The sequence below is a fragment of the Aythya ferina genome (assembly GCF_964211825.1).
Source record: "Aythya ferina genome assembly, chromosome: 4".
Classification (NCBI taxonomy): domain Eukaryota; kingdom Metazoa; phylum Chordata; class Aves; order Anseriformes; family Anatidae; genus Aythya; species Aythya ferina.
In genome coordinates this window covers 27,633,952-27,658,080 of record NC_140300.1, presented here as the reverse complement: position 1 = coordinate 27,658,080, position 24,129 = coordinate 27,633,952, and the positions used below count along the sequence as shown (strand labels likewise).

The window sequence follows — 24,129 nt, the reverse complement described above, 5'->3', positions numbered from 1 at the left end:
TGGACAAGCAGTGTTTGGAGTAACCTCAGCCCAGGTGGACACAACACTTCACTGTTCCTGGGAAAGAAGATGTTGCTGAAATCTCCCCTCTAGAGAAATTGCCACAGGTAAATTGCAAATAATGTGGTTCTTTTTAGGCAAGGCATCAACCCTAGAATCACTAAGGCAGTACAAAAAGTGTTAAACTGTGACTTCAGCATGGAATAACTGACCTTTACTGAAAGGCCAGATGTTTAAGGAGAGCAGGTGGACCATACCAGGAAAGTGGCAATAAGTGCTGGCTGCCTTCTAACTGGTAAGATCTTCAGTCACTCAGCAGTTTAACCGAGAAGCTGATCTCAACGAGGCAGAAAAACACCTGCTCCAGAGCTGCTTGAGGCCTCTCTAACTTCAAACAAACTTAACTCCTTTCTTAGAAGGTGAAGGACACAACACAACATCTCTCTGATGTGCACAGGATTTTACCATTCCTTGTCGGCCCAGCCCTGCCGATTGCCTTGCTGGTCCTCCTTGTTTTAGGCCAAATGCCTTCTCCTTCACAGCACCTCACCATCTGGTCCAGCCCAAAGGTACATCCCTGCTTTATCAGTTCAGCACCTCTTTTCACATTTCACATGAAAATGCACATGCGAGATAAGGAGAAATCTCTTCCAGATGTCAGGAACTGAAAATTATCAAATCCTTGAACAGACAGAGATGATACTATGTGACGGGAACACTCTGGGATAATTAGAAAGAGAAAAGAAGTCTTCTTTTAGAGGTCAAGGTTTAAATCTCCTTGAAGACACTTTAAGTATTTAATATCTCCCCACTACTCCCAGCACTATCTCATCCAGAATTTGTCTAAATAAAGGCCTGGGAACATTTCAGAAATATGTTCTATGTACAGGAGAATGACAAACTGCAAAGACAAGACAAATCAGCCATAAATCCGAACTGGTTCTGGGGTCTGTCCTGTCCAGTCTGTCCTGCCCCAGGCTGTGCCCCACAACAGCTTCTCCTAAGGGACCTGGGAGCTCCTCCACCTCGAGAGACATCAGCTCAGCCTTCCCACCGGTGGGCTGAGGAGCCGAGAGGTGTCCTCCAAGTTGCAGCTACAAGCTCCATACTGCACACGTGGGGCATTTTCCAGACACAAGGCACGTTCACTTGGCTCCTCGCCACCACAACTTTCCATTTACAATGGGAACAAAACAAATGCAGCCCTTGTTCCAAAACCCTCGTGTGGTAAATATGCACAATTGAATGATTGCTGCCATGTTGGTGGTTTATGACTTACTCCATTTAGCCTGGTTCTTTGTAGCTGGGTGAATACATATTCGTCTGCTTCATATGAGAGTAAGTCTGGTTCTGATTAGGCTCACAGAGAGCTGTCAGAAAGTCAGACTCTAGCAAATAAGCCCCTGTAGGTTCACTTGGAAAAGCCCATAAAATGTCTGCTGTTCATTTAAATTAGGTTCAGAAAGAAACACGAACCTGAAAGCTGCCAGTGTTTATATATTTGATTAAGGGTGTTTTTTCTTTGGGGGCAGAGGAGGCTGGGAGAGGAATTATTTGGGGAATGAGCCTCGTCAGAGCAGCCGTAGGCCCAGGTCCTCATTCCTACACACAAAGCGAGGGACAAGCAGGCAAGGGCAGGCACCCTGAGCTGCAGCATAGCCAGGGAAAATCCCACCTTTGAACCAAAGCCCAGAGGTGGAGGAGCAGCACAGGTACTCAGCAGTCAATTTGAAACCATGAGAGATGTGGCAGTGGCAGAAACAACTTCTCAACATAGATTTCACATCTGTGGCTTAATTGCAGTTTCTCAATGTCTCAAAATCCTCTGAGCACATTTGCCTGGGCTGCAGCCCGGATGGCAAAAGAAAAAAAGGCTGAAAACAAGAGGCAGCACTCCTGAGCTCCCCGTGTCTGACAAGGTCTGAACACCACGCGTTGACTACATGATTGCAACTTTAATGTAGGCTCACCAAAAAAATGCAACAGCCTGGGAGTGACAACAGCCCCAAAAGGAGCTGTTCCTTGCGTGTGAGTGCACACAACACGGTCTGCAGGCAATGCCCTGCATTCATCCTACCATTTCTTTGCTGCTCTGCCTCCTCCAGGGAGCTCGTTCTCCCATGTTGGGATCTCATTTCACAGTTTTAGGGTTCTCTGGGCATTGAAACATGCTACTTTAGTTATTGTTGCTGGCAGGCAGGCGGCAAAGGGCAAGCAACAGGCACTGCCCTTGTTCCAGTCAGACCTTCCTCTGTGTCATGGCAGGGTCAGGCTGCGTTTGGCTGCGCACACGTGTGCTAATTGTAGGAAGCAGTTAACAGGCACAAGGAATTATCTGTATCTTACCCAGTGCCGGCTTTCTATTAATTGTTCCCAAAGACTGAGGCTTTTCAGACTTTCATTTTAATTAGAAGGAGCAGTTGCCAAAAGCAATTTCTCTCAGGCATCTTTCAGCGTGCGTTGAAGTCTTCATTTACCTGATATTATTACAAGGCTGGGTTTAAAAAAAAAAAAAAAAAAAAAAAAAAAACATTAGAAGAGCCCATCTTTTCAGGCTCTGAGAAGTCTCTCGGACAGCAGCTGGGGGGAAAGCTTGTCTCCTGTCCTTGGCTCAGCCACATCTCCCAAGCAGCTTTGCTCACTGAAGTCACTGTGATGTGCATCAGGGCGAGAAGCAGGGGCTGCCTGTAAGTGTGTTCAAAAGCACAGGTAAAGGGGATGTTTATCTGCAGGACTGCTTAAAGGCACACTTGTGTTTCTTGGGTGATTTAGGGAAGCTTTCTGCAGAGAGGCAATCTGCCTTTTGAGCATAGTCCTTCTACTCCCTCCCTGCCTGGTTTTAGTCTTCTAATGGTTGCATAGTTCATACTGATGGACCAAACCATCCCCAGCCTGGGGAAGGTGCCATCCGACCAAGGGAATGCAGTCTTCTAAGCTCTGGGTGGCCTGGGACTTGCAGGGAAGCAGCACAAACCCAGGAACATTGCAGCCAACACTTTCACAGAGGTATTTTGTCTGTGACAGGTAACATACATGTGTTGCAGAGATGGCCACGATGTCCCCTGGAGAATTTCAAAGATGGATAGATGTGAATGAGAAAAATAAAAATGTTTCTCAAGAAATCAGAACTGTGTCATGAGTCGCTGAAGAGGTAAGGAGTTAGATTTCTTACAAAATATTTCAGTTTGAATTTTAGCTCTTGTTGCAAAGCAATCCAGCCCACAAATTACATACTTTGCACGTGGAATTTCTCATATTTCATTTTGTGAAAAGACAGATACATTCTGTGAAAGACAGATACTTTCTCTCCATTGAGCGATGCTCTGTATTTCAACACGTTTGTAGTGACATTTTTAGCATTTATTTCTCCTCTTGGTAAAGTGGATGTAAATAGTGATAAATAAGACTCTTCCCCTCATAACATCAAGCACCAGGCAGTTTCTTTTATTGCTGCCAAGACTGCAAGGTTCGTTGTTAAACTCTGCTCCACCCTATGGTCATTTTCAGTAACAGCGGCACACACCACGATGTGTTATAGCATCCACAGACACTGCTGTCATGTTATGTGTGCAAATGGATGGCCTAAACTCTGATTTTCTAAAATAACCGTGGGAGGCATTTAGAGATGGAAGATCAAGAGTCCACAAAAAAATAGTATGGTGATGGATTGACGTTCTAGGAGGAAAAAATGACTCATCAGTTTGAAACAATTGAGAATATAAAGCTTATTATATTAATAATAATACTGAGGTCACATACTGAGGTATCAATGTGCGGTGGAAAAGATTAATATTGTCCATGATCAATATGATCCTATATGGCATTTCCTGAAGGGACACTGCAGTAGTACAATGAAACTGATAAACGCCATGATCCAAAGCTCTTGCTGGACCTTATCCTGAATGCTGAGCACCACTCCCAGACATCTGGGCTCAAGGAAGATGGATTAAAAGAGAAATGCACTCAGGGCCATTCAAGCAGGGTAATCAAGGAAATGAAGAGCCTCTACCTCCAGAGGAGATGGAAAGGATTGGCTTTTTAGGACTAAAGAAACAAAAACTAGAGGAGAGATGATTGGTCTCCAGGAACACATCAGTAGGGCAAATGCCAAAGGAGGGAACAAGCACTCCTGCAGATAGAGAGCGATACTGGCAGCAGAACAAAGAGCTATGGCCTGGAAGTGAACAAATTTGGGCTGGGAATCAGAAGAAAGCTTCCAACTTTTTTTCCAACACTGCAACGAGATAGCACATGGTGCAAAAGAAACTTATTTTTAAAACAGCAATTAATAAGATTAAGGACATGATTAGCTAAAGCAGTTACAGTGATGGTCAGGCTCAGTGTTGCTCCTGCCAGCACCGTGCTGATGGCTCAGGAGGTGCAACTGAGCCTGTCTTCAATCAGAAAATCAACAGAAGGCACAGCTAAAGGCAGAGAGAGTGCTTCTGATTTAAAGACTTCACAAAATTACTAGGCAAACACCTCTTTCAATCGTGGAGAAAAACAGAGCCTTTCCAGCCAACCATTGCAACTGAACAATCTCTCAAAACAGAGCTGCTTTGTCACCTGACATTTTTCTTGAACTAGATAAGAAGTAAAAACAATTTAAAAAAAATGGACAAATGCTGAAAGTAGTTCAATCACATTTTCAATGTGATTTTCAGTTTGGGGATGGGGGAGCATGTTAAGTAAAAATTATTTGAAATGATCAGACTATTACCAGGTAAATACACTACCCTTTGGAGAGGAACATTAATTTATTTTTTTTAATGACTCAGAACTTTCTAAGCAAACACAATCTTCTCTGAATAATGGATTGATAGCGATGCTTATTGGTCACATGTCAGGGTTTTTCCCATTCATATCAGGCAGCAACCCTCACCAGATTACTCAGCGAGGTACCTCTCTGTCTGACATCTGTAGATCAGCTGCTCAGATCTGTAACATTTATACACGTATCTGCAAACCTCTTTCGGCTGCCTGCTTTTAAAACCACAATTGAAGTTAAAAAGTGCTTTTTTCGGTGCATAAGGCAACAGTGCCACCTCGTGGGAAGCGCTCTGCTTCCTGAGCAGCGCCAGGGGAGAGGTCAACAGAGCTGGGATGGGATGTTGTGCCAGCCCAGCTGCAGTGGTAAAAAAAAAACAAAACACCAAAGGCTCACACAGAGCAGATGTCAACCTGAGGTCTAGCACCCGATGCCCATTTGCAGTAACACCCACTGAGATGCAGTTTATTTTAAACTACATGCAGAGCTGCCCAGGTGCTGTTAGCGTAAGACACAAAGACAGCGTAGGCTTGGTGTTTTATTAATTCTCTAACAAAATTAACCAATTCACAATCCAGTTTTGAGCTACTGCTTTAATACATGACATTTATTCAGGCTAATTGAAATGGAAACATTATTCACATTGCAGTTAGTCACCCCAGAAGATGACTGGGTGAGAACAACATATGGTACTGACTGGTTACAGATTAATCAACTGAAAACGGTGAAATTCAGAATTTCATATGTATTTCATTGATTTCATGGCTGAAGAACCTGAAGACAGTACTTCATTTAAACCACAAGCTCTTTAGGTCAAGCAATGCACCATACGCTGATTGGAAATGAAAACACTAATTGTATTTATGCGTAACAGACTGGCACAGCTCATCGGTGCCTGGTTTTGGTTAGGTAGGTTCCTGCCCAAATTACAGCTGCACGTAGGCATGATCAAGTTTACCTTTTATTAACTGAGTCAGCCATAAGAGATACAAACTGCATGAAAGGTCATAGGCCAAAATGTTTTCTGTGAATACAGGATGACGCTTCCAAATAATAAACGTTTGTCTTCTCATGCTGGTATGTGTGCATGTATCACACAGGCAGGTTTTCACTGAAGGTCCTGAAAACAGCTTACAAAGGTGTTATATCTACTTTATGTGACAGACTATATTCCTCTACTCAAAAAGGCTGAACGCCAGTGACCACAAAGAGAAGACAATAGCTTAAAATGATCCCTCTGTATAAACTGTTTCTGTTAAAACAATTCATTCAAATGCAGACCAAAGCATATTAAGAAAAAACAGATTCACAGGAAGCAATACTAGCAGTGCTAAATGGTATCTTTACGCTGACACTTTGTTTTAAAACGGTTAACATTTCCTTGAGAACTATGTTTCTGCAAGGCAGAAAGGCTGTATTCTCAAAGCCAGAAGAAAATGTGAATACACTACCTACTTCATTTATGTCATACTTTGCTCTCCTAGAAGTTGTATTACAGGGTGAGCTCTAAGTTTGGGCTCTGCCTCTTGAGTGAAAGGTACAGCTTCTACGTAGCCAACACACCTGTAGATCAGTGAGAGCCTGCCAGCTTTGCTTACACGTGCTGTTTTAAGCTATCAAAAAACTGCTTCTAATTTTTCAACCATAAAATGAAATGTTTTTAGTAAAATTGATTAGTGTGCTGTATGACTGAAAGAAATGCAGTACAGTTCTGAAACTTAAAGCAATCTGAACGCTTGCTCATATAGCTGCAAGCCATAACAAAATGATTTTCACTTCTTTAATACAATGCTAGACTACTTAGTGCTACAATAAGAAAATCATTGTGCAGTTAGTGCCAGTCAAAACTGGCTGGTGAAGGTTACATAAAGCTGAAGGACAACATTTATTTCTGATGGAACTGTTACTGGATGACAAACTTCTGCATTGCATACATGCAGTATAAAAATGAAGTTAACAGGCTCAAGTCCTGGATGATGTACAGGCACATGTTTTTCTAGGGAGCATTTGGATAATTGTTGCCTTCACATTTACTTTCTTGGAGCTGTGGGGTATGTTTGTTTTAACTTACCACTCATGTCTGGAGCCTCCCACAACGCTGAACCAGCAGCACAACTCACAGCCACCTAGATTAAGAGGGAGTGCTCCATCAGCTCCCAACTTTGTTTCTCCTATGTTAGCAGAATCCATCTAAGATAAGATAATTTCTGAGTTTGAACCTTCATCGTGCAGTAGCAAATTTAGCTGAGCCATTTGTCCTCAGTATCTGCCAGCTAGGCATGAGTTTGCACTTCATGTCATTCAGCTGCAAATACTGAAGAAGGAAGACTGAAGATATTTTGATGACATTGTGTTTTCCCAGAAGTGTGTAATAAAACACCCACATCTTCAGACTACCTGGGAATCAGGCTTTGAATTAAGCCAGACATCATCAGCCTTCACAAAGCTGACATGTGGTAGGAATTCTCCAGCAACCTCAAAATCCCTTACAAACATGCATGGTGTCCTACAAGAAAATCTTGGCCCACAGGTGGTGCTTTTTTACACCTTGTACAGTCTCACTTTCATCAGTCCATCTCCAAAAAGTTCAAATAAGCTCAAAATCTAACCTTCTTTCTCCTGATTATGACTTTGATCATAGGTCATACTATTCTAAAACTATCTTGTAAGATAAGCCTTACTGATTTTTTATTGGTCACCTGTTGGCATCCATCCTTATACTGTTTCTACTTTGCTGCTTTTACAACTGTGGCATTACCCATTCATTTAGAGAAAATAATTAGAAAATAATAATGATCTTAAGATTTTAAAAATTCTTATTAAAATATCAAGTCATTAATTTCATATTCATTCTCCATTCATTCATAGGGTCTTGCAAGCAATTACAAGAGTCCTTTGTCAAAAGAAAAGTCCTTTGCAACAGTCTCTTACAAGCTGTTTTGCATTTGATGGTTAATTACATATAATCTTTATTGGTATGCATTCTCTGCAGTTCTCGTGTGGACAGAAAGAAGCACAGGAGCTCTTAATGTCTAACGTGACACCAGCAACAATCTCCTGTCTGAGCAATGGATTTAATTGGCTATAAATCAGCTGCACAGGCAATAAGTACAAAACTATATTCCTATGAAAAGATGACTTGCTGCAAAGTACAGCAGAGTAGAGTAAGAATTGTTTAACTAATTAAGTGCTACCATGCTGCAGACTTCTCACTTAGCTGAGAATTGTTTGCTCTGCTCTGAAACATTATGCAAAAAATTCCTAAAGCTTTGTCACTACAAAAACAAATCGTTAGTCATTTCACCGGTTTTCTATTTTACCAAGTACTAGGAATCTCTATTTTATAGTATTTTTAAGTGTTTGGGAACACCAGATCCTAGTGTCATCATAGGTGTGTGCAAGTCTGGAACTACCCTGCCTCTCATGCTTGTCAAGAAAAAACATACTTCCTTGGTGTGGTCTTAAGTTTTCTGAGTTGGTATGGAAACTTATTTCAACTCAAGAACAACACAGACATGCCTTGGTAATCACATGCAGAAGACAAAAATATACTTTCCAGTTTAAAAAGACCTACATCTCTTCAGCCCTTCCTAATTAAAAGATTTTGTGGATTTCTCCGTTTTGTTGCTCAAAACCATACTTGGGATATCTAATTATCTGCTGTTGCCACACAAGTTGCAGGTGCTCAGTTTTTCCACAACTGATGTTTTGAGTCATGAGATCAGTGCAGAAATATGCAGGTTTACTGCAAGCCCAGATCCATGGCTGAGACTAACAAGTTGGCTCTTAGAATACGAAACATCTCGCTTGGCATTTTCTCTTGCAACTTTCTCAGATAACAAGAAAGTACATCTATACATACACCTTTCAGTTTTCATTTATTCAGAGAATCTTCTTCATTTATTCAGAGAAGCTTTCATTTATTCAGAGAAGCTCTGTGCACGACCTTCTGTGCTCGGGACTGCATTTTGCTTTTACTGGTTCCTAACAGGCCTAATTCCAATGAAAACACATCTGTAGAACAAGAGACACAGCTGATCCATGGTGCATGGGGGCCAGTGCTAAAGCCTGCCTGAAGTTTGTCCCTGTGCCAAAGAGCCTCGTGCCAAAGTCTTAAACCACACAAGAAGAGCATGGACATGTAGATCTGTACAAGGGATCGTTCCAGGGATCACACAATTTGTTCCTGTAACATAATTTTAAGGACTAAACAACTTTAGAACTAATAAGAATATTTTTGTTCATGCTATTATAGGAATACTAATGAACTGTCATGTTCCACCGCATAGGCTACTGCAACAGGAGGCAGAAAGGATTTCTTCTTGATTCTGATATATCAAAAATTGTAGATGAATTCCGGGTAAGTTCCACATTCCTTTGAAACATCAAGTACTGACTGGAATGAGACAGTGGATTTGATGAATTGTGTATCAGATCCATTGTGACAAATCTTATGTTTCTATGTAAAAACACAAGACAACCCCAAATGGCCCCCTTTGTGGCTTGTAGTTAAGGCTGGTCCTATAGACAAGTTTCAGAGAAAGACTAACAGTTCTCTGGAAGACAAAAATGCTGGTATTAAAATAAACTTTTACAAGTGGAACAACCAGTATTTAAAATGGAAGAATGAAAGCTTTTCAGGTCTTCAATTTGTACATTTAAGATGTGATAAATGCGCACAGTAAGTGATAACTGGGCAAGTTTTTTAACTATGTTTATAGGAACTACTAATTTATCAGGCTAGTATGAAGTCCATCAAAAGCAATACTGAGTAGATTACCTCAAGAAAATATTTCAGGCCTACATGGAGTCATTGGCACACTTTTGGAATACTTTAAGGTCCAAATTAGAAATGAATATTAAAAAAATGTAAGTAGCAATGAATTTAACAAGGACTATTACTGCTTTGCTAAAACCACATATCCATGCTTTCAAAAGTAAAAGTCAATAAAGTCCTGGGGACTGATAGAGTATTGGTAATTTATCACTATTTTGTGTGAGTTTTGCATTGTAGCTGGAAAATTCAGATTACTGAAAACTACTTAGAGATATTTCAAAGGATGCTGAGACTTGCACATCACAAGCTTATTGCTGCTTTCTAAAACTGTAAACAAGCACCAGATAATTAAATTGTTTTCAAGTTAACAGCTAACCTCAACATTCTGTAACATTCACCATTTAGGTTACATTGAACATCGTGTCAAACCATACCATTTGGTATCTAGGGAAGCCATTCGAGGTGCAATAATTCTATCCCCATCTGTAAAATTACAGCATGGGTACCTCAGTGCTCTGTAAACTTTGATAAGTAGTACAATCCTCTATTGCATGCAACTTGTTTTGTTTAAATCAGAAGTGTTGAATTAATTTCTAAAGTCCTAGATAAGCCTTCTATAATAACAAAAACACACAAAAAACACACAACATGTAACGCTCCTTTTGGAGGGACAATTGCTGTTCACATTGTTACATTTGAGGTATTCCTTGAACAGGAGAAGGCACCAGCAAAGTTGATGGATCCAGATGTACAGAACCACAGAAACTTATCCAGTTATCTTAGTGTCCTGTTGGAGAAAAACGCACATTTCAGTACAACTGTTTCTCCTAAGTCTCTAAACTCCCTTGGCTTCAGCATGCACACATTCATACTGTTTGAGATCCCCCCACTTCACCCTCACCACTTCTAGCTGTCTCTTTGGATTTTAAAAGGCATGAAGCCGGCAGGCATGCAGCTAACTGTATCTCTCGTGAGGAAGAGAAGTCTTATTACTATAGACCTGGTCATGGTAAAGGCAGCCAGCAGAGACAGAGCATGTGACAATGGTCTGAGTAGAATGAAAAGCACCTTCCCATGCAGAAATTTCAGCCCTCTCCCACACACAGAGAAAAGGGCTAACCATTTTAAAAACAAGACTTGGACAAGCATTATAGAGTCAAAGACCTTCAGCATATTATTTCTTGTCTTTGCTCAGTCTTTCAAGGGCTTAATTTGAAATTCATGAGTCATTAAGTACTAATATGCCCACGTACTTGGGCTTCCGCTCCTCAGTGGTGAAGGACTGCGGCTTCGAGATAACTGCAAGACAAAAGGAAAAGGGAATTCAGATGTGCCATAATACTGTACACCAGAAAGGCATCTGGAAACCCATCAACATTCACAAGATTTGCACACTTTACTACATCAGTGCAACTCCACTGGTACAACATAAAATTCAGCAAGTTCCTAGTTTCTCTGAGTTTAAAATATCTGATGCTGTTTACACCAACAGCATTCAGCTGGGGCTTACATGAGATAGAAGAGGACTCACACTACGGCTCCGGCTTCTGCTTCTACTTCTGCTCCTGCGAGACCACTACAAGAGATGAGATTGGCAAACCTCTTTTGAGAGAGGGTATTTATTAAAGGCAGACTCTGCAAGTAGATACGTAATGCTGGAGACAAGGTGTGAGGACAGAGTAAACACAGAATTTTCTTCTTAAAAATAGGCTCTGCCAACAATTATACAACTTTTACTGCATGATGAATACACAATAAGGTAAATGGAACTATTCACCCTAAATACTGGACGAGGTTTTAAACCTAACCAATACATAATATATACCACTCCAGCCACATAGGGGGAAAAAATAATCAAGAATTCATCTTTTTAAATTTGAAAAGAGTTAAAATCTAATGAATACCCTTAACACGTTTCCTAAGGAAAAGTACATACCAAAGCTCCTCTTTTGGTGACTGCCTCTCCCTTCACAATTACAACATCATTTTCCATCAGAGCAGGCCATACGTGATAGGCCACCAAAGCAGCTGTGAAATCAGAGTCCAAACTACGATGGTACCTGTAGAAACAGAGTGTAAGACATGTCTGCATGTAAGTGCCTAAAGATAAATATGAGTCTTCAAGTTACCAAGGCAGAATATTAGTACAGCTCATAATCTTTGACAGTACTTACATATCACAAAAATAAGTTTTCTTTAAGTGAACTTCCAGAAGTAATGCATTTGTAAGAGCAACTTAACAGAACATATTTTCTATTTATACAGTCACCTCAAAAAAACCTTCTCCCACTTCAGCTGGCTGATAGGCTATGATATTCTTGCATATCCCCCACAAAAGTCAAGGTCTTAGGACCACTGACTAAATCTCCTGAGCAGCATTTTGGCAGTTAGTCATCCTATCTTCCTGAAACTTCTTGTCAAAACAAGATCCATATAAAGGACATTACAGAAATACCCAAGATACTAAGATGTAACTTTATGGCCAAGATTATGTGACGCGAGAGGCAATTTTATTAGCAAAATCTTCAGATACTGATAACAAAATATTGACTTTTCCAAAAATGATTTGGAAAGGCTGTAGTAATGCAGCAGATATATTACCCCCTTTACCTCCCAAGTCTACAAAATTGGCTGAATAACACATATATGGTTTGGTGAATTCAAATTCAAAACAATTACCAGATATCTGAAATAGAAAGTAGCAATGCATATATACATTAGTAATGTATATAGAATAGTAATTCGTAAGAACAATGTCATAAACAGGCATGAAACTCTGCTGGAGGAAGGTATAGGGTAAAATGAGGGTTGGCCAGCCCTTCTATTGAATGGCATCGCACCTGACTAACACAGCTATTTCAATTTCCACAAGTTTTGCTCCATGTAAGTGTAGGACACATATTATATACATGTAGATATATCTATGCCACATATATATCCATACAGACAGTTAGATACATGTATGTGTGTGTGCACACACACCTCCCACAGCAGCATGTATACAACCGTTTTTTTGAAGGCCATACACATCAAGTAGGTGGCAAAAGTATCCTAAGACAATACTCTAGCATTACTACCTTCTTAATTCAGAAAGTTGTTTTGGGTATCAAATAGCTAACTGCCCAATATTTGGGCAGGACCATTAACTAGTTAACAACTTTGTTGAAGGGCTACTTTTACCTTCCCTACTTCTCTCATTGGTTTCTCAAGCTCTTTCCTATATGGGATCCATTCTATTTTAAATTATTATTAGAAACCTCCTCATTACTGTGGCATCTCTTGCTTTCAGGAGCAGTGTTTTTTGGAGCTATCAATCCCATTAGTTTTGTTGAAGGCCTGGGAGTACCTACAGTTCTGTCAGCTAACAAAGCAGCCAGTCCTAACCCCATGGTAAAAAAGAAAAACTATGTTATTGTTTCTTTAAACACGAATCATGTTTCTAAAAGGCATTTTCCTTTTTGCTCAACTTTAAAACAGAAGAGACAGGCATGTATTAAGATCCGTACGTCATGCAGCAGCCACAGCACATGTTGATGATCAGGCACTTATAGCCAGACCTCAGTAGAAATGACTTTTACCAAATGGGCCAAAAAGACAGAGCAAAGATGCAAGCATTTTTATAAACAGAGAAGGCAGACAGAGACTAAGCAGGAAAGGAAATATGATAATTTTCCTCTTAAACAATAAATGAAATAAACTCAAAGAGACAAGTTTATCCAGAAAATTGTTCTGCTATTCATTAAACAAGCTATTAACACTGGTCTACATCCTGGCATTTATATACCATTATAAACCTTAAAGACATACCAAATAGAAAAGAGACCAGGAATATTTGCCCCAAATTAATGTTCATCAATCTTAAACCTTCACATTAATTAGGAAAGAAGTAGACTATACAACCTGGTGGATTTTTTTCCGTCTTTGTCTTTTAAAGAAAATAAAGAATTCTTACTTGGTCTCACTGAAGAGTTCGCCATCTATACCAAAGGCAATATCAAGAGGAGGAATGAGGGTCTGCATTGAAAAAGCCACACGGCAGAGCTCTCGAATCAAACTGCTGATCACAATGAAATCGACTTCTGGTGGGAATGAAATCTTTGGGTTCACGTTCATGGAGCGAATTACTTCCTGAAAATAAACACAATTGAAATAATCTGAACTCACTAACACTTTTGTTCATGAGGAAGTGTGGAAGCCCCTTCTAAATGTGCCTCTCAGCTTTGCCACACTTAAAAATCAGTATAAAAGACCCCCAGAAATGTTATCTTAGACTATTCGAGAAAGCATTAGCATCAGAAAGAATGTGCTGTTGTTTTAGAAGTAGTGTGAGCTACATCATTGACATCAATCTTAAGAAGGAGATACAGTTTTTCAGCACAATGTAAAATTTAAGAAACACTAAAATTTACCTTATATTTACTTGATTAATACAGTTATACTGTATCTTGTCAACAAAATTATTCTGACAGAAACAGACATTATAGTCAGAGGCAAATAAAACAAGTGATAATTGGGCTGTACTGCAATATTATTTTGGAAAATAAATTGCTACAAGACAAAATCCATGTAATACATTTCTCTTCCTACTCTAGACTATGGCTCATTTCTAGTTAGCTACTCTGAAGTTAGCTCCTGAGATAGAATAACACATCCCTTCCCCACTTACATTGACACTGGCTTGAACATCGTACAGATCCTCGTGGCGAACAATATAATCCAGGACAGTGTCTTCAAGTGACTCAAGCCCTGTGTGACCTAAAGACAGAGTCTTTCTTACACGCATTTTGAATTGCCTGTAGGCCATCTTCGCTGCTTGGAAAGACTCCTGGAAATGTACAAAACATCTAGTTTAATCCAGGAGATTGTGAGGTTAGATATTTAGCAACAAACTGAAACAATGAACTTAGACCAATATCATAGTTTTAAGGAGGAAGATAAAACACTGCTGTAGAAGTGAAGGTTAAAAAATAGTCCTCCATTTAGGAGGACTTCTGTTTAAACCAAGTGTGAGTTATTTTTCTGAAGATAGGGTTAAGAAGCTTCCCACCTAACCTATTTCTAGTACCTCTCATCTGTTGGGAAGAAACATTGGTTCAGAGGGTATAAAGTGACTGGCAAATGCGGAAAAATAATGCACTAAGTTAGACATGCTTGGGATCATATACATTAAGAGTCACTGCCTCTGATACACTGATTTTATAGACAAGAAAATTTGCAAACAAATTTATTCAGGCTGAGATCATAGTAAGCTTGAGGTATGTAGGTAATTTCAAGGGATCCAGCAAAACAGAAAAACACATAGCTGCAGGCAAGAGAAAAACATGATATGGAAATATTTCCAAAAGTATTTATTTAAATGCAGCAGCACTTTTTAGTGCAGGAATCATCTACCTTTGAAAGCCATTCAGAGTCTTCCTATGTCTTAATCCAATCTAGTCACAGTATTTTATGCAACACTTCTGTGAAACAAGAAACAATTTTGTCCTTACCACAACTGCAGTGTATATTATCCTCTGCGCCATCTCTCTGTCAGTGATGTATGTCCTCAGAAGGGTCTCTGCATCCAGGCGTTCATTAGCATAGATGTCACCGAAGCGAGCCACCAGGCAGGCGTGACGGGAAGCGTTTGTCCGCCTGGCTCGGCCAGGTGAGCAGCTCCTCAGGGGGACTGGGCTGGGCGACCTGCTGCGTCTTGGGGAAGGAGAGCGGCTCCGCACAAGTCTAGGAGAGGCGTGTAAAGAGAGAGGTGGGTAAGACAAGATAGTTAGAGAAGTAAAGCTCCAGATTATTAGCTTAGCATGGAGGAACTTGTGTCAGTACATCTTATAGGATACATCTGGAATGATAAAATTAAACTGACTCCAAAACTGCACGCAGCCATGCACTGTGTTCTGCAGAAACACACTTTTAACTATTAAAACTTGAGACATTTGTTTGTCTTCCAGTACACTGAAGAGCTGTAAAGTCCAAGAAATGATAATATAATAATAATTTCTGCCCCGTAAGGGTACAGTATGCACAGAGGACTTATAAACAAAAACTAACCACCTGTTCCTGTACAGTTGCTCTCAGTCTATTTTGTAAAGCTGCTTTCTTTGCTGTAAGTTCAACATTACTGTTCAAAATTAAAATATTGGGCACTAGGATAAATCAGTTGAAGCGTTTACAATCCTTTACAACAAAGTACAGAAGTTTAACTTCATGCTTCAATTTAAAATGAGGAGAGAATTCATCCTGCCTAACTTGAACTATTTCTCCAATACAGTTACTTCTCTGAATAAGGCCCTACCTGCTCTGGAGAACAGACTTCTGGGCATCCAGGATAGAAATCTCATCCCGCAGCATCTGAATCTGCTGCTCATAATCATTCCAATGATCTAACTTCCTCAGAGAGTCCTCCTCTCGGGCACGGGAATCCTTCAGACTTAACCACAAGGAATAAAGTTAGTCACAAGATGTCCTTCTGCCAATGCAAAACAGCTATCAATTAATCCTTAACAAATAAGAAGAGAAAAACAGGAGAAGTATTGACCAAGCCAGACTCCTTATGCTGAAATAATGTGAAATTAAGTGTTAAAAAACTCCAAAGCATACTCATAACTATACTTTAAAGGGTAAAGGTGCACTGTAGCAAGAGGACGGATACACCAAATTGTGTTACAGGAAAGATCACTAACTTCTGGTGTCCATGCACTAGCTCATACGATCAGGCCTAAGAAAGACTCATTTGTTTCTCATATTTAACATCATTGAGACTCAGAAATGTAGGACAGAAAACTGAGCTGACTTGGTTTTACCTCAGGTCCTCAGGTTCTTTTCCTTGATGGAATATCTGGTCAGAGGATGTCAGTAATGGTGTTCTTCACCAATATCAGAAGCTAATGATTCCTCTCTTGCTTCTCCCCATATAAAAAATGTTTCTCAAACATCTGCAGACAACCAGCTAAGCAAGTTTATTTTCTATCATTTACTTAATGTTAGGAACAGGTTCCACAGGAAGGCCACAAAGATGATCAGAGGGCTGGAGCACCTCTCCTACAAAGAAAGGCTGAGAGAGCTGGGGCTGTTCAGCCTGAAGAAAAGAAGATTTCAGGGAGAGCTCACTGCCGCTTTTCAGTACTTAAAATGGAACTTACAAAAAGATGGAGAGCAACATTTTACTCAACCAGATAATGACAGAATAACAAGAAATGGTTTTAAACTAAAAGAGTTTAGATTAGATTTAAGAGTTTAGTTTAAAATAGGGGATTTAGATCAGAGGTTAGGAGGAAACTCTTCACTCAGAGGGTTGTGAGGCCCTGGCGCAGGTTGCCCAGAGGAGCTGTGGACGTCCCATCCCTGGCAGGGTTCAAGGTCAGGCTAGACGAGGCCCTGGGCTACCTGATCTAGTGGGTGCCCATGGCAGGGGGTTGGAACCAGAGGATCTTTAAGGTCCCTTCCACCCCGAGCCATTCTGTGATTCCACGATTCCATGCAGTCTGCATTAAGACCCATTCATGGAAATTGTGAGGGGCTTTGTTCTCTGCTAATTGCTTTAATCTGGAAGACAGTAGTCAGGTTACAACTAAGACTCAAGGAGTTATATGAGCTGCTTTTCAACCAACAAATCAAAAGAGGCCATTTTATGGAAATGCAAGTTTATGCCCCGTGTTTACATTCAAAAAACTAAAGTCTGAGGCAATGGCTTTCCTGGCAGAGTTTCCACAGATGAAATCTGACAATTAGTATTATTCCAGAAGCAATGATAGATATCCAGAAATGAACTAGTGACATTCAACTTCATATACAAATTGAGACTATAATGACCTGAAGGATTTTTCTTTCTTCATCTTTCCTGGGATTAGCTCATCCCCTTAATTGCCCTAAAATGAAGGAAACTCATGGGCAGTTATACCTTCCTACAGGGAAAGATCCAAGCCAGGTCTCCTTCATTCTGAAGTGCATTAACATTATTTAACTACAAGGCTTCAAGCATTTTTTATAAACAAGTATTTCTTTTCTTGAAGTGTCAATTATCACAAGAATTCACATGCTGTTGGAAGAATTTCTACTAACTTCATGTTGTTTTCTGATACTATAACCAAAAATAAAAAAATCTAGGCTACATTTCATGAGCGTGAAGAATTATTACTGCTTCCAGAACTTCCTATAGATCAAGCCACAAAAGAAAATTAAAGATTACTGTATTGAAGTGAAAAGGTAGGTCCCCCAGGTGCACTATTACTGATCCAGAATAACTCCCCAGATGTGACCAAAACACTTAGAAACTCAAAAAACATTTTTAAAACAGAGACAGCAACAGTACTAATATCCATGTCTATTTCTGTGCAGAGAGGCATAAGGATTTGGAAAGCACAGTCTGAAAGAAAAAGCCTTTTAAAGAACCTTATCTTAAGATGGACAAAAGACATTTCATTCTCTCTAACACATATGCTGCTTCCAAGAGCATCATAGACAGAAACCTTTGTTTGCAACTTGCTGCATTGAGAATCTGGATCTCTCCTATTAACTTCATCTACAAGACTCAAATACTTGATAGCTTCTCATTTCAAAGTAATCTTTCCTCTAGCCTAAAGAGAAAAGGGTACAAGTTCAGCAAGAATAAGGGTTCTTCTCACATTTGTTAATTTATGATAATTCTTCCTATAATGCAAAGGAAAAAAAAAAAAAAAAAAAAAACATGTCCAGAAGCTAGACCTGTTTTTCCTCTGTAGCTTAGGACGGTGTAAAATAAACAGAATTCACTCAGGTAGATGACAGACTGCCTCTGCATGCTGACGTCTGCCACAAATACTCTAAAATTAGATTTTTCTTATGCTGCTCTTAGCTGAATAATTTCAATCTTCTGCTGTCGTATGAGTAGTGGCTGATTTGGTCTTTGTCTTCAAAAGCCAGCTGGGTTTGTGCCAGGCTGCAAGAAACATTAATAACCTTCATGGTAAGGGCAGAGATTCCACCAGAGAATTTAATGTGACAAATTGACTGTATCAGCAGACCAAGTCTGTATCAATGTAACATACGAAAACCACCACAGTGGGCTTTGTGCAGGCTGTCAGAACACAAGCAGTGTGTAAGGGTCATATCTGACTAAGCAATAACAGAATTATTTTGCTACAACTGTTTATTTTTCATTAAGGCTCAATTCCAGTTGCTCCATCTATTTCAACAATTTATAGCACTCAGAATGACTTCACTGTCCATAAATGGGGTACTGAGAGCCTTCTTTCATAGTCAAGAATCAAAACGTCTGCATTCATACACGATGAGGCATAACAGATACTAACACGAAAGCAGGAGATATCTGCAAGATTAGGATACAGGATGAAGTGTTCTTTCTATTGAATCTCTTTCCTCAAATCTAGCTTGTGCAGCTTGCAGTCTTGAGAACCTGATATTCTTGAAATCATTTAATAAATACCTTATTTTATATCACTTTTTGTATCACAAAGGCCTGTGAGTGTTCGTTGTTATCGTGCTAGCAGAATGCATGAGAACATGTCTGTCACATGGAGCCACCTCTGAAATGTCCTTGGAGGTGGCACTAACTGGACCAATTTGTTTCTGAAGCAGATAAATCACTCTGAGACTACAGTGCTCCACCAAGTGTTTCATGCAACCGGATGACAACTGTTCAGTCCTAGTGACTTACATGAAAGATCTCTTTCTTCCTCCATCTGAGTTTTGATCTTATTAAATATTTACATGTAATTACATACCATAACTAATTATGGCACGGTCCTTCAATAATGGTTGCGCTATACCTACTCAATTGAGTTTTATCAATGTTTGCTCAGCATACAACAGTCTGTCAACTATAATCCAACTGGGACAATCAGTCCTTTTGTCTGGACCACTGTTCTGTTTCCCAACTCTTCTGCCAGAAGCAAAACCTACCAAGTCAATTGATGAGAGCAAGTCTGATTATATCATCTGTACCCTACTTTGCGCAAACACAGACAACCCAGAGCCTAGACATATTTTGAAGCACCAATTTTAAGCCTGAAAGAAAACACTGTACAAGTCTCTATCAGTATTTAGATGTCAAGAGAACAATATTGAAAAGAAAAAAAGAATTGCAGTTAATTTCCCTACTCTTGTTGCACATGGTCGAGCTCTAGGCGCGTTGAAGTGAGTTCTTCCTGAAGCTCTTGCAGCTGAAAAGTCTGACTGGTGGCCAGTTGCCTCAGCTGCCTTTCTTTCTCAACTGAATCCTGAAATGAAACACAAAATGGCACTGCTTGACCATTCTACCTTACAAAACACTTCAACAATGTAGTGTAGCATTATTAGCACACACCTTTCTAAACATTTCTATAAAGATCATTTCCAAGGTAATTGAAACCAGAAGCAATTGCATACCTTCTAGAGACATAAGCAATAACTCCAAGGCGCACAAAACACTTAATTGTATTAGGAAAAATATTCACTTTGCTTACACCTCATAATAGAGGCCACAGAAGGTCTGCATGTGCATATTTACTATCTGTGTACACACCATCTGCACATAGTGTTCTTGCACATGTGATAACAGTTTTTCTTAATGAAGTGTTCTGACCGACTATACCATCAACTCAAGTGAAGTTTTTGTGCATTCCTGTACACAGGATAACAGAAAACGTTACTAGAACAGATCAGGCAACCCCTGTAATTCAAGAAGCACATTGCTGTACCTGCAGCTATGCCTTTAACACCCTACAGATTTGACTCATACTACCAGATTGAAATAGGCAGCTGTGCAGCAGGCTTTTCTTTGTATTTTGAATGTCATGTCCAATGACAAACCCGTAACAGGTACATAGTCATTTAATAACACCATAATTTTACATTTTGCTTTTTGTCAGAACCCTACTTCTGCAGCACACTAGAATCTGAGGGATCCACTACGGGATATTACTTTTCATTTGTCCTTATGTTACTTGTGAAAGACTTCTAATAGAAGAAGTCTAAAAATGAGAAGTTGGAGAGCACGGTAACATCACTGCCAGGTCCCAAGATCTTCAACATTTTCCCCTTGTCTACATCAGCCTACACTCTTACTTTATTTCAAAGCACACAAGCATGGAGCAACAGCAGATCTGTCTTCTCCTCCAAAGTGCTAGTAATATGACCCTTTTGGTAAATACTAAGTACATACCAACTCCAGGTCTCAAGTCAGGCATGTAGTGGTATCATGATGGATATGAGCACTTTCTTTTTCCCTTCTAGAGATTATTATAATGCTTGGATACTCAGAAAATATTTTTCTATAATAATAATAATAATAATAGGAGCTCACAGATGAAAGCATGGGGTTTTATACACACCTTCAGCTTACATCTGGATTTTCACATACTGATAAATTTTTACCAACAGATATATAGTGTAAATGCTACTATAACATCTTTGCAAGTGTAAACGTAGCCAAATTCTTTGCCTAGAAAAGGAAAGCTGTACAAAAACATTACTTCTCTTACCACGAAGATTCATCCATATTGCCATTCATTATTATGAAACAGCACAAGCTCTGGAGGGCCAGAAGTAACCATAATGACCTCTTTGATTTCCCATTCAAAGGAGATGTAAGATGAGACAGAACAACAACATAGCTGTCACCATGAGCAACCAATAACATATTTCATTAAGCAAAATCAGGGAGGGATGTTATTGTTAAGAGAAAGTGATTAGTGCTCTCCTGCAGGCATAAGTTTACACCATTCTATTCCCTTAAAATAAATTTCCTGAGTACCTGAATGAAAGAGAGGCCACTTTCAAAGAGCCCTCCTGAAGTAGCACAGGAAAAACAAGTTCCTAGCCATGGCAGAAGACGAGTTTTTATTGTTTCTACACCTGCATAGTGCCCACCTAAGAAAATACAAGCATTAAGAAACTGTGAGAACACCTACAGAGGAAGACAGAACTGAAAAAGATGACACGCGAAATGTGTTAGTACAGAAAAGGCACTGATTTACCTTCTCGAGACGTTTCATTGAGGATTGTGAAGAGCTGCCCTTGAATCACAGAGTTCATTTCTATTATTTCACAGCATCGGTTCAGATTCTGATCACAGGTATTAATCTGTAAATTAATGCATATTAATATATCTGCCTGGGGTATCCTGCATAGAATGATTCCAGTTATGATCACAGTATTAAAGGGTTGTTTTGGGGGTTTTTGTTTGTTGCTTTTTGGTTTTGTTTTCTATAATTACATCTTCTCATCCTTTTCTTACTGCATCATCTAGAAAACCCATCTTCAAAAGTGTCATGTTGTTAATAGGCACACAGAGAAGACATCATAACTCCAAATACCCCCTTAATTCACCACTGGGGAAAATGTATTCCTTTTCCCAGTAATAAAGAAGATGCAACCACTAATAAATCTAAAAGAAAGATCATAAAGATGGGTTAAAGTCTTTCAACACAGAATTTAGCATAATAAGATAGGAGATTATTAGATGAATAAAACATCGGTCCAAACCATGACTTTGTACATTAGCTTAAAGAACATAGATAAGGCCGTTATCTTGCTTTATCAACAGCCACGAGGTCTCCATGCAATTTTGCTTGATTTTTAAGAGTTATCAAGTGAAATAAAAAAATAATCAAGAATGGGCAAACCCCAGCATTAAGCCAAGGAAACAAAAGAACAGTAAAGTTGCACCACTTTCAGCAAGTACAATTCTAAAAGAAAATGATGGAGTCCAGGATGCTACTGCACCTGCCAGGAAAAAAAACAAAACACACACACACACACTTTGTACCCACCACCTTGACCTTTATCCATAGCCTGGGTATCACCTTCACCTGGGATTGCTCATCATGTGGTTAGGCTTTAATGGTTCCATATGTTTTTTTTAGGAGCTTTGAAAACAGGCACAGTTCTCACCCATGCCCCAGTCACCCCACACTGTGATGGCTGCGGCATGCTTTCCTCTGTCCTCCAGCAGCAGTCTCGCCCTGCTAACATCCACCAGAACACTACCGCAAATTGCATTTTTCCAGCTCATTACATCGACATGACACCCACGGTGCTCCCATCTGCCAGCTCCTCTTACCACAGCAGACTCAAGCTGCTCCTCTTTGCTTCCCATGACCTCGGGGACTACCCTCACCTACCTTCCTTTTCCATGGGGAGCTCAGCTCCTGCTACGATCAGCCACCCCATCCTTTTGCAAGACTAATGCAAGTGCTTCTGCCCTCCCTCCTCCAGCGCCCTGCACTCTGCAGTCTTTACCAGCTACCTTCAGACTCCTCCTCAGTCCTGTCCTTTGCCATGCACCCTGCAGAAAGGCTGCCAGGCACTGTAACACCTACATGTTAGGAGCTGACTTGAGAAGGCTGCACCTCTGCTCAGTGCCCTCACTGCAGCAGGGCCAGTGCTCTGAGGGGATACAGGGATATAGGAGTGAGGATCCTGTCCTGACTGTTTTTGCTGAGAGAATTTAGGATTTTCAATTCTCGGTTCCCTTTCTCACCTCATCTTCCCCTAAATTTAAACTCTTCTCTCCTGCTTCCACTGTGCCACCTCCTCGGTCTCCTGTTCTGTCCACCTCCTGTTCTCTCACCCTGTAACCCTGTTCACCCTGTCACGCCTGCCTGCAGCTGCCTTCCTCCCTGTCCCTGAAATCACAGAATCATGTGAAGGTTGGAAATGACCTCCAAGATCACCTGGTCCAACCAAAACTACCACCAATGCCACCCACTGAACCACGTCCCTCAGCACCACGTCCAGCCTTTCCTTGAACACCCCCAGGGGCGGTGACACCACCATCTCCCTGGGCAACCCGCCCCAGTGCCTGACAGCTCTTTCTGAGCAGAAACGTCTCCTCATTTCCAACCTGAGCCTCCCCTGGCGCAACTTGAGGCCATTCCCTCTCCCAGTCCATCCCCGCACGGGCACCGGGGAACCGGGGAGAGGCGGCCGGGCGGGGAGAGGGGACGGCGGCTGCCCCCACCTCGTAGTCCCGGTACCAGTTCTCCAGCTTCTCCTGCAGCAGCCGGCAGCTCTCGGCGCTCACCAGCCTCCTCAAGCTGTCGGCCATGGCTGGCCGGCAGCTCGCCCGAGGGCTGGGGCCGGGCTCGGGCCGGGCTGCTCGGTTTGCCCCGTCCCGTCCTGTCCCCCCCCGGGAGCCCCCGGCGGGCGGCACAGGGGGCGCTGGTTGTGCCGGCCCGGCCCCGGGCTCGCCGCAGCGGGCGGGGTCGCGGCCCCGCCGGCTTTATAGCCGCTATTGTAACGTGGGGCTCGGCCCGGCTGCCACGGCGACGAGGGCAGGGCGCGCCTCCGTTGTGGTAACGGGGCGGCAGCCCGGGGACACGGCACGGCACAGCCCGGGGCACGGCACAGCGCTGCCCTGCGGCTGAGGACGAGGACGAGGACGAGGAGGAGGAGGAGGCGGTGGCGCAGGTGGCTGCGTTTCGTGGCGTTTCCCCAGGCTGCGCTCTAAAATGGCATTTCCCAACGTGGAAAACAATAATAATAATAATAAAGAGTTATTTGGGCTAAATGCACAGAGTCGCCTTTTGCCATTTTTTTTTATTCCAGTGACCACAATCTGCTCCCCGAGTGCTTCACCTCGGAGCGGGGGCACCCAGCAGCCCGGCTCCGG

At 41.2% G+C, this 24,129-nt stretch overlaps 1 protein-coding gene across 4 annotated transcripts; it reads right to left on the bottom strand.

Moving 5' to 3' along the window:
- Positions 1 to 5,293: 5,293 nt before the first annotated feature.
- SPATA18 (spermatogenesis associated 18) lies at positions 5,294 to 24,005 on the bottom strand (the record flags this gene model as incomplete). Of its 4 annotated transcripts, none has more annotated exons than XM_084517180.1 (12): positions 23,479 to 24,005; positions 21,494 to 21,599; positions 21,271 to 21,386; positions 19,638 to 19,756; positions 15,835 to 15,969; positions 15,035 to 15,266; positions 14,212 to 14,370; positions 13,498 to 13,673; positions 11,482 to 11,605; positions 11,056 to 11,121; positions 10,799 to 10,844; positions 5,294 to 10,332 (listed from the first exon to the last, which is right to left on the bottom strand). In XM_084517180.1, exons 1-12 carry the CDS (start codon positions 23,563 to 23,565, stop codon positions 10,325 to 10,327), a joined length of 1,374 nt encoding a protein of 457 aa, XP_084373306.1. In that variant the 5' UTR covers positions 23,566 to 24,005. The 4 variants fall into 4 exon arrangements, with proteins under 4 accessions (XP_084373306.1, XP_084373307.1, XP_084373305.1 ...); XM_084517181.1 differs by having other exon boundaries at positions 11,077 to 11,121; XM_084517179.1 differs by lacking the exon at positions 5,294 to 10,332 and having other exon boundaries at positions 10,782 to 10,844.
- Positions 24,006 to 24,129: the final 124 nt, after the last annotated feature.